Source organism: Megalops cyprinoides, chromosome 12 (genome assembly GCF_013368585.1).
Source record: "Megalops cyprinoides isolate fMegCyp1 chromosome 12, fMegCyp1.pri, whole genome shotgun sequence".
Lineage (NCBI taxonomy): Eukaryota > Metazoa > Chordata > Actinopteri > Elopiformes > Megalopidae > Megalops > Megalops cyprinoides.
In genome coordinates this window covers 28,621,212-28,631,420 of record NC_050594.1, presented here as the reverse complement: position 1 = coordinate 28,631,420, position 10,209 = coordinate 28,621,212, and the positions used below count along the sequence as shown (strand labels likewise).

General features: G+C 44.3%; 1 protein-coding gene and 1 long non-coding RNA gene across 2 annotated transcripts; one reads left to right on the top strand and one right to left on the bottom strand.

Annotated features, from left to right (window-relative positions):
* The first annotated feature begins 304 nt into the window (after positions 1-304).
* On the top strand, positions 305-1,895 carry LOC118786553. Its single transcript, XR_005005349.1, has 5 exons — positions 305-347; positions 755-811; positions 1,092-1,102; positions 1,554-1,592; positions 1,868-1,895. It is a non-coding gene; the product is annotated as an uncharacterized LOC118786553 (long non-coding RNA).
* Positions 1,896-4,219: 2,324 nt separating this feature from the next.
* Positions 4,220-10,191, bottom strand: LOC118787031 (zinc finger and BTB domain-containing protein 1-like). Its single transcript, XM_036542428.1, has 2 exons — positions 10,028-10,191; positions 4,220-8,336 (listed from the first exon to the last, which is right to left on the bottom strand). Exon 2 carries the CDS (start codon positions 8,304-8,306, stop codon positions 6,141-6,143), a length of 2,166 nt encoding a protein of 721 aa, XP_036398321.1. The 5' UTR covers positions 8,307-8,336; positions 10,028-10,191; the 3' UTR covers positions 4,220-6,140.
* Between the last annotated feature and the right edge of the window lie 18 nt (positions 10,192-10,209).

The following is a 10,209-nucleotide window of genomic DNA, read 5'->3' as shown; positions in this document are numbered from 1 at the left end:
TTTCTGCATGTTTGATTCATATACTATGTGTATTATTTATGCAGGGAACATTGCAACGTGTCATGTTACACGACCATGGACAAGATTTAGAGTATCATGTCTGCTAGACAGGTAAGTCAGAGCATGCACAAAGCTCTTACATCGATGTCACGCCATCAAAAGAATGAATCAAATTGTCATGTTGTTCATCTTTTTGGTTCTCTGCCAACATTAAATATCTGACCTGCCCATTAATTGGTCTCAAAACCAGAAAAGGGTGTGGTTTTCAACATGCCCTTACCCAATCTCGTGTCTTATAAATACTGAAAAAAACAACTTTAGCAGAGCCAGCCAAGCTACAAGACCAGGTGAGATGTGTTTCCTGCTTGATCTCTCGTTTGATGCAAATGTGTAAAATGTTTATAGTAGTTCTACAATTTTTACAGGTTTGTTGTAAAGGCTCCAGATGTCACAGCTACTAAAACAATTGTTAATTACTGAAAAAATAAAGTGTTGTTACAAATATGAGTTATTGAACAGTTTAATAAAACCAACACTTAAATGTTATGAGGAGCTGCATGCATCCACATCCATTTAAAAAGCCAGATTGATGGGTTCTTAGGAAGGTGGAGGTAGAGGCAAAAAGTTCTGAGAGAGGTTCTGTTTAGAACTAGTTTAGCCTTAGATTTTTGTGTGTCTGTGAGGAATCAGATATTGCAAACCTATTTGCTAGAATAAATATACCCCATTTGCTATATTTACTCTGTGACTACAGGTCCAGCTGCGTTATTTTTCTGTTGATACCTCTCTAAGAAGTTCAGTATGAGTGAAGGTAAGTGGCTGTAATCTCTGTTCCAACCAGTGGAGATAGCATTGTACCAACAGATAGCAAGCTTTCTGCACATCTGTTCAGACGATCACAGTTCAGAATGCAGGTAAATCATGCGGTAAATCAGTACTTGATGATAGCATATTTTTTGAAATGGAAGTCCCTCTTTGCCTTCTCAAAGTCTTTTAAACCAGAAGTTTTATGTTCAATCAAAGGCTCTGGCAATCTGTCAGATATGTAGTGCATGAAAACAGTCTCTAACAGCTCTCTTCTTTGTTTACAGAGAAGCCTGAGGTAAGAAAACCACCTTGATTCATATGACAGAAATACAAAAATGCATTGTTACAGCCAGTCCTCCATTATTTCATACCTGGTCACTATATCTGCAGTCCATAATTATGTTAGAAACATGAACAGAACAGAAATGTTACCACTAACTTATTCTGAAAGGCATACACATAAAATTTTCTGTACTGGTGTATTGTAATTGTATGTGTGCGCATGAATGTGCAGGTAGGTATGTGTAGGTATGTGTCTGTATACAGTAAGGGTATCTCAATCTTTTATCTTGTTTTTTATGCCATTGTACTACTCCCAGCCAATTTGTATATAGTTAAGATGATATGTCTATACAGCTATACCTTTTTCTTGACAGCATTTATGTAAAATGGTTCACAAAAATACAATGTTAGATGTGCATATCCATAAATTAAATAGCGACCTGTTCAACTTTCTTTTCCGTCAGACTGAGCAGGTTGCTGCGGAAGAGGACTCCTCTGACGAGGTAAGAGGTCAGGGGAAATGGGGACAATTTTCTCCGACATTAATGCATTGCTAATGTTGCTCCTTATGTGTGTGGGAACGTGTGGCATCGCCTTCAGAATTAAGAGCTTTAGAATTCATATTGTGCTGATGCCGATTGGCATCTTTAAATAAGGGAGGTGTAGTCTTCAGAATAGCTTGTGGTTAACATTTACTAGCCATTTCAACAATCCCCAGGACTCATTCCTTCAAAAGCAAGCAAATAAGTATTTTTTTCTTCTTTCATTCTCCTCCTAGGGCTCTGGGGGAGAGGGCAAAGGAAAGGTAAGAGCTCTTCCCACAGTTCTATAGCACTATATGTAGGGCAATATTTCATTTTTTTCATTCAAGTCTACACAACTCATGACAATTAAATTCAAACATTGAGACAAAACATAAAAACTGATGTTCTTTGCGTTGTGTTAAAAATAGAAGACTATTCTAGCAACTTCTGGTTGTGGTTTGTCAGAAATGCTTCTAATCCAGTCCATAAGAAGCAATATTCTAGATTTACAAGAGAGCACATTGAGAGGGCTGACAGGGCGGTGTCTCAGAGGGGAACGAAGGAGGACACTCCCCTGCCTGCAGGGGCATCCAGCTGGTTTCACCCTGTTCTCTCTGGGGACTTACAGAATAAAGGCAAGGGCAAGAAAGGAGAGAAAGGGGGTAGAGGAGGAGGAGCAGCTGGCAGAGGAGGAAGAGGAGGCGGCCATGGACATGGACCCGGACACGGCCATGGGCCCGGACACGGCCATGGAGGGAAGCACTAAGGAGGCGAACACAGACCTCCTTTCGCTCCATTCCCCAACCCAATGTCAGTCCAGGAGACTACCTGCTAAACACAACCAAAACAATCGTAATGGCTGGATGTGCCAAAAAAATAACGATAACAAAAACGTAATTTTCAAAGGTGCCGTCAATGGTGTCTTAGCGAGATGAACACACTGATGGGGTGAGCTTAGGTGATCCCTGTAAAATCTGTGGGAAATGGTGAATGTCATATATAAATAAATATGTCATGTGTATAGAATCCTTAGACCAGGTTGCGGAAGAGTGACTTCAAAGAAAATACAGCCATTCAATGCTCAAGGGTACAGTACCATACAACCTGGAATGATTCTGTCTCCCCCTCAGTCACTGGCTGTATGTCAATGCATTGTATGTATGTGGCAAGGTCTTTCTCAATTGCAACACAAAGCTGCTCTGGGCAGTAACATTCTATCTACCATGCAAAATTCATTCATTCCACTACCTGGAAAACAGAAAAGATATCTTTTTTTAACTAAAACATTTATTGCAGGTAATAAAAAAAATACAATTCAAACAAAAGATACATGTTTGACCTCACAACTGAATAAAGTCTTTCAAACAACCATGCGTCTCCGTTTCTCTGAGCTTGGATCCCAATTCTCAAATGATAACACAACAATATTAATAGCTGTAAGACTATAATAATAACTGTATGGATTTTTTAAAATGGGTATTGAAACATTGCCCCCTACAGTTGATGCTTTCACGAAATCAGAAGTTTTGGTTACAGACACATAGGAAAAACAATTATTAATAAACATTAGCGAGAAAAACAATTCAGCAAGAAACAGAAAACAGCATGTTAAAACCATGTTAGTGGTGCTTGTTAGAAATACTTGGTTTCGTTTTTTTTTTTTTCTTTTGCAAAATCTGCCACCTTTAAAACTATGTGAAGATGAACAGGACGCATTTTACAAACAAAAAAGAACACCACCTCGGCTTTGCTTACATCACTTTTGTCTTGCTCAAAGGCTGCCAGAAACTAAAAGGAGCACAAACAAGAACACAATCATTGCGCTCGATATTTACTACATCCAAGAGCTATGTATCATGTTTGTTTGCTTGCTGCATTCAGTCAGAACGTCTTGCCCATTCACAAAATAATAACAAATGCAGCAGCAGGAGCATGGTGATGTTCCGCTCATTGACATTGCCAGTGGATGTCACTCAGGTTGGCTGACTAGACAAACTAGCTGGATGACTTTGGGGTTTATTTATGGTTCGCATGGGAGCGGCAGATTATGGAGCAGACTAAATCAGAGTTGGCGGGGGAGGGGGTATATGGGAAGGTGCCAGGGTTATGGGACAATTCAGCATGCTTATTCCAGCCGATTCAGTGCGCTGCCCTGTCAGCTGAGCCAAGCAAGCCAAGCACTTCAGTCCAGCTGCCTGCTTGTTTACTCCTGACTCCCGGCAATTATTTCTCTAAACTGCATAAACAAAAGAACATACTGGCCATGGCACGCTGGGTATTACTCTTGATGCGCAGGAGTAATACTGCCCTAATGTCATTCTCCAACCCATGGACACTCGGTCAAAGCTAAGCAGCTTATTGTTGCCTCCACTCATAGTACACACCTGTTCTTGTACAGCAGGTATAAGCTACTGCTCATGTCTGCGAACCTTAAACAAAACTATGCAGGACTGCACTGTGAATGATACCAATATCTTATTCAATGACTTTCATTGAGAAGACACTTGTAAAACAAGTGAATGCTAAAGTGAAAACTTGTGAATGCTACAAATTAGCACCTTATTAATATCCTTAAACCTCAGCAGGTTTTCTTGTTTGAGGTACTTTAAAGCTTGTTATATTATTTCTCAAATTAAATATCCCTCGATGCTATCTTCATAATAATGACTGAGCTCAGGCCCAAATAATTTCTACCTGTGACACATGACATAACACAGTATGAGTTCAAATGAGTTCAACTCAACCATCCTGGGTCAGTTTTGTACAGTTCTTTAAAAATTTAAAGGGTTATCCATTTCAAAGCTTTCATGGTTATATGCATTCAAATTATCCCCTACATCTTTTTTTCTGTTGGGCAGGTGGGTGCAGGGCAGGGGATACTACAGTATTTTAAGAATTCTAGTAAAAAGCTAGAATGCTATAAGGCCTATACTGGGGTTCAGTACTTCATATTATTGTTGCATAGACTAACACCAAACAGCCAATCATGTCAAAGCATAGTCAATGGTCTGGTACAATACATGACGACTCAAATACAGCTTTAAGGATCTCCTTTAAGTACTGTTAATTCATTACATGCTGCAAAGAGCTGATGCATATCACGGAACAAATCGGCAAGTTGAAATTTTCAGGCATTTTGCGGATGCTTCAGGAGTTTTCCTTGCCTTAATCAGCACCAGAGCCTGCAGAGTGGTAGCAAAACACAGAAAGCATGCTGGAAAACAATCAGGGCTCAGAACATAATCAAAAGAAAACAAGAGAAGTGTTTTGCAAAAGAACAAAGACATTTGCCGTTATACAATCATTTGAAGAAGTGAAGAGAATGAATGATTGCTAAAATACAAAGAGAACGTGCATCCGGCTACATTGGCTCCCTATAGACTTGAAACCAAACACAGGGATTCTAGTGTTTTTCTTTCTCAACCAGAGCTGTAGCTGCACTTGTTTCACCTGATTGTTCATTTAAAATGTCTCTGTACCTTTCATAAGATTATCATAGTTTTCTTAGTTTTCTAGCTGAACTATGTGTACAGGCCTGACAAAACCTTCTTTCTTTCACATAAAGGATGATTATATCGTTTGTTTTCCACACTTACCGAGTTCCAGCTCTACACTGCCCATCCAGGAGCATCAAACCTTGAAAAGGGGGTGGTGACCATTTGCATATTTGCATCAGCAAACCATGTGACCACATGTCACGTCAGGTCCAACTGATATCATAAAGGCAAGAATTAACAAAATCTATGTTTAACATGTTGGTGAAAGAAAAAAAAAAAACTTTCAAATAAAAACTATACACTCTGAAAATAAAACTAATTGTAGAGGACTAAATTGATTGAGACTCGCATTCAAAATTTTACCCGTTAACGTAAATTTTTTGGGCACTCCTGGACGGTGCACCTCTGAACCATCACTCCGTTAATGTGCATTTCTGATGCAGTGAAAAGTCTGGTAACCACAATCGCATGGCTTCTGTTTCACTGTGATTGAGAGAACAAACTGAAACAGAAAATTCTATCCCATTTTGGCAACAAAATACAATTCTTGCAAACCAGAAAAATAAATAAATAAATAAAATACAACCCACTAAACATCTGCAACTGCCAACAGGGGAAGATCAGCCTGGTCTATACTGGTAACTACAATATAAGCCCTCTATCCATGAAAGAACTAAGCCTAGGAATATACCTGCTGTGCCCTGTATGTAACAGAATGGGACATCCCAAATTATTCCTGCACCATATGAAATGTATATTAATAACAGAGGGAAAACAAAAACACAAACATGTATATTACAGCCTGTGTTGCTAGCTCCCTTTATGCAAAATTCATACAGCATACTTAAACGATGCATACAAATTTTGAAGTGCATGTTATAGAGTTTGCTTTTTGGTGTTCAGGTGAATACTACTGTTGTCACATTTATGGCTTCTGTACCAGAGACACACACATACACACGCACACGCGCACGCACACACCTACATACAAAACAACCACGCGCGTTAGTAAAAAGAGCGTCCTCTCCCTTTATAACTTTTTGGTGTGCTTGGAGTTGTAGTGGCTCCTCATGTCCTTCCTGAGGCGGAACTTCTCCCCGCACACGCCGCAGATGTACAGGTGCACATCCATGTGCTGCTCCAGGTGCTCGTTGCTGGGGAAGATCTGGAAGCACACCTGGCAGATGGTCTCGCCGGCCGACAGGTGGGAGATCATGTGGCGCACGTGGTCGTGCTTGAGGAAGGTGCCCTGGTCGCAGACGGGGCAGACGTAGCGCGCCATGCCCTTGTGCATGTCATTGTGCAGCCGCAGCTGCCGCTCCCGCAGGAACTGCTTGCCGCAGGTCTGGCAGGTGAACTGCTTCTCCTTGGTGTGCACGGTGTAGTGCTCCCGCAGGTGGCAGCGCTGGTAGAAGCCCTTCCCGCAGATGCTGCAGAAGTGCTTCCGCCGGTGGTCGCGCTCGCTCTCCTCCAGCAGCGCTGAGCGGAACAGCTCCTGCTCGGGGCACTTCATCATGTGCTCCACCACCAGCTTCTCGCTCTCGAAGTGCAGGCCGCAGTGCGGGCAGCGGAAGGCCAGGCAAGCGTCCCGGTACACGTGGCAGTTGCCGCCCAGGTCGCCCTCGAAGCCCATGTCACCCTCCAGCAGGGCCTCCTCCATGGTCTGCTTGTCCTCGGAGAGGGAGTCGTCCCCCAGCGAGTCCGTCTCGACGTCCTGGGGCTCCCCGCAGCGCTCGGCGTGCTCCTGCAGCTGCCTCCCTTTGATCAGGATCTGGCCACACTTCCCGCAGGCGCATATGTTGCTCATGTGGCTGGAGATGTAGTGGGCGGACTGGTCGTCCTCCGTCAGCAGTGTGCCACAGAGCTCGCATGGCAAGTACACGCCGCTCTGCTTCTCCTCCTTGATCCGCCGCACCCTTTTCCCGGCTCCTTTTTCCTCGCTAGTGGACATGTGTGCCTCGAAAGGATCGTTGCTGTCCTCCATGCCGGATATACCCACCTCTTCATCTTTGTCGAAGATGCTATGGTGCTTTACAGAATCATCAAATTGGGCGTTAATGGTGCTACAGGCCTCTGAGCTGCTCTCTCCTACCTGGACCACTTTTATCCCATCCATCTCCAGCTCTGAGCTTTCCTCTGGCTCCACTTTGATGATTATGGTGTTCCTAGTTGACTTTGACTTACTATCCAGTGACGCTCCCACTGACTTGATCACAGTCTCCTTGTTGAAGGTCTCCGTGTCCGACTTGTGGTCAGGCCAGTCGCTTTCCACCTTGCAGATGTCGCCATGGTCATCAGAGCCTTCAGAGGCAGAGCTCTCCGCTTTGCTTGAGTCATTGTCGCCCCCAGCGCTGGCCCGGGGGGCATGGAAGGCCTTGCGGTTGGTGCAGGTAAGGATGTGCTCGATGAGCAGCTTCTCGCAGCTGAAGACAAAGCCGCAGTCGTCGCAGGTGTACGTGCGGCCGAAGCGGGGCCGCTCCTTCATGTTGGAGCTCCGCCCAGACGGCTTCTTCCGCAGGTCGCAGGGCTGTTCCGCCATGCTGTCGGCCACGTGGGCCAGGACGTGGGGCAGGGCCAAGGGCAGCACCACCTCCTCCACGGGCTTGCCCCCGCCCCCGACGGTGCTGCTGATGCTCTGCAGGGCGGGGGTGGAGCTGGTGGCCTGCTGCACGCGCTCCCCCTCCGCCCCTGCCGCCGCCTGCCGCTGCTGCTGCTGCTCGTACATACGCACCCCAAACATCATTTTCCCCCCGAGCAACCCCGCAGCTGAGGAGGATGATGATGAGGAGGAGGAAGACGAGGAAGAGGACGAAGACGACGGTGTGAGATTGGAACTCCGAAGATCTTTGAGGTCCTCCAGGGAGTCGGGGATATAATACATCTGCAGGTAGGCCATGGCAGCTTTGAGCTCGTCAAACTCATAGGGGCCCACCATGATTCGGCCCAGGTACATGAGCTGCAGGATAAGATCAAAGCACTCTGCACTGATCTGCATATTGCTGAGGTTGAGGCGTGCCATGGCCTGCTGGTCCTTGATAAACATCATTCTGAAGTAGGAGCTGCAGGCTGCCAGTACGGCCTTGTGGGCCCTGAAGTAGATGTCCCCAATGGCAATGCAGCAGTCACACAGAAAACCCCACTCCCGCTGGTTGTTAAGCTGCTGCAGGACATGCTCGCTGTGGCTTGGCCTTGTCATCGTGTAGTGTCTGCTTACCTTACACGATTCCTTGGGAATGGACAAAGAAAAAAGCACACATAATTAAATAAATCTGTAATGTGCTATGACAGATACTTTGTGATAGAACCTAATGGAACATTTCATAATATTTTGACCTATGTTATTCAATGCCTGAGCGCTGGTTAACATGTAGCACACATAGACATATATACTCCCTGTAATTACCAAGACATTAGATCATTATCACACACTTCAGCAGGGATGCCCCTGTGCTTGCTTGTCTGGTTAATCAATCCATTTCAAAAGACGTTGTAAATAATTACCTAACAATCTATGCATATTATTAACTAGGCTAGCTGTCACATGCTCTGCTCAGGGGAAACATTATCCAAATCACTTGTAGCTTCACTTGAACTTTTAACACAGAAATGCATTTTTTTTAAATTTCGATGTAACTTACTAAATTACCACAGTGGGAAAAATGCAAACAATAGTTCTCACTGTAAAGTGAAAGTCCAGTTTTATAATGTAGCTAGCAAGGTAGCTACCTACCCAGCTCGCTGGCCGTGACGACCTCATGAGTACCTTTGGCTCTCGCTAAAAGCGCTCATCACAACGGTAGACCCTAGAAATATCCTACTCGGCTAGCTAGCCAACGGCTCTGATATGCGTGTAGCACGCATAACCAAGAACCTTGAGGGCAATTTTAAAGGACTAAAAATATACTCCAGTGATAATATCGAACTGTAGCTAACGGTACCGCACGCTGTCGCCTCCGCTCCCAGTGCTTTCCAAAATATTTGTGCAAATGTCAATACATGTGCTGACTATTTTGGGCACTGACCCACCCAGCGGTTGCTAAGTCAAGGACTGTAGCTAGCTAGCTGGTTGCTATCTGGCTATCTACAAGTTTTGGCCAGCCATGCTTCTGCTTGCGTTGGCGTTTTACCCAGTCTTGATAGACCAACTTGCATCCAAACCAGTAAGCTATTTGCAAAAGTACCGAGCTTAACACTATTAACGTTATATCAGACACTTAACATGTAGCCAAAGCGTTTTATTTTGTTTGTTTGGGAAATGCTAACTGTCTATTCAATTTGATGTTAGACTAGCTAGCACTAGGTTAACTACCTGGCTATTTCTGTTAGCTACAGTGCAATGCCCATGTCAACGAAGCAATGATAGAAAACATATTTATACAGCTTATACGCTAGCCCCAACCACATCCTCGTAAAAGAGAAATTTGTCTTTAAAGAAATACAAGAATATGTTTATTTACTGAACCCGTGAAACATTCTAACACAAACTCTCATAACACTGCACACATTCACGGTGGCTTCAGAACACGTCGTTACTGACAGTTTGGGGGGGGGGGGGGGGGGGGGGTCGTCCCGCCCACGCATTCTTTCATTGGTTTATTTCGAAGATGGCTCATGCGGGCATTATAGCTGTCAATCATACCGCACCAAAAGTCATTAAAACTATACTGTAAAATAATGTATATAAGAGCCATCCGTGTAGCGGTCAATAATGTAACATATATTTCTATACGAGTACTGAACCAAACAAAGTGAAAGCACAAAGGAGACGTAGCTATTGCAGCGCTGCCTGGCCGACAGAAGTCTCACGCACTGCCACCCCCGCGCTACTTCCCGCATTCACGCTGAGAAAAAAAAAGCTGTATACTATACACAGGAATGATCCTCAAAAACTGACAACGCACAGCATATAACACTTACCGACAGGAAAGAACGCCTATCTAGAAGACCACCAACTCCAATTGGGCTGTGTATTGTCAGAGAGTTGGCGCTTTTTCTTGTTTTATCCCAGTAAAGTTGTGGCGAGAAATAATCGCAGAGGCGAACCCCTCCTGCAGCACGGATGAAAGAACTTCCGCACAGCCGCTCTCTGAGCTGTATCA

Excerpts from the sequence above, each read along its gene's own strand:
- LOC118787031 (XM_036542428.1), bottom strand. The coding sequence starts at position 8,306 with ATGACAAGGCCAAGCCACAGCGAGCATGTCCTGCAGCAGCTTAACAAC.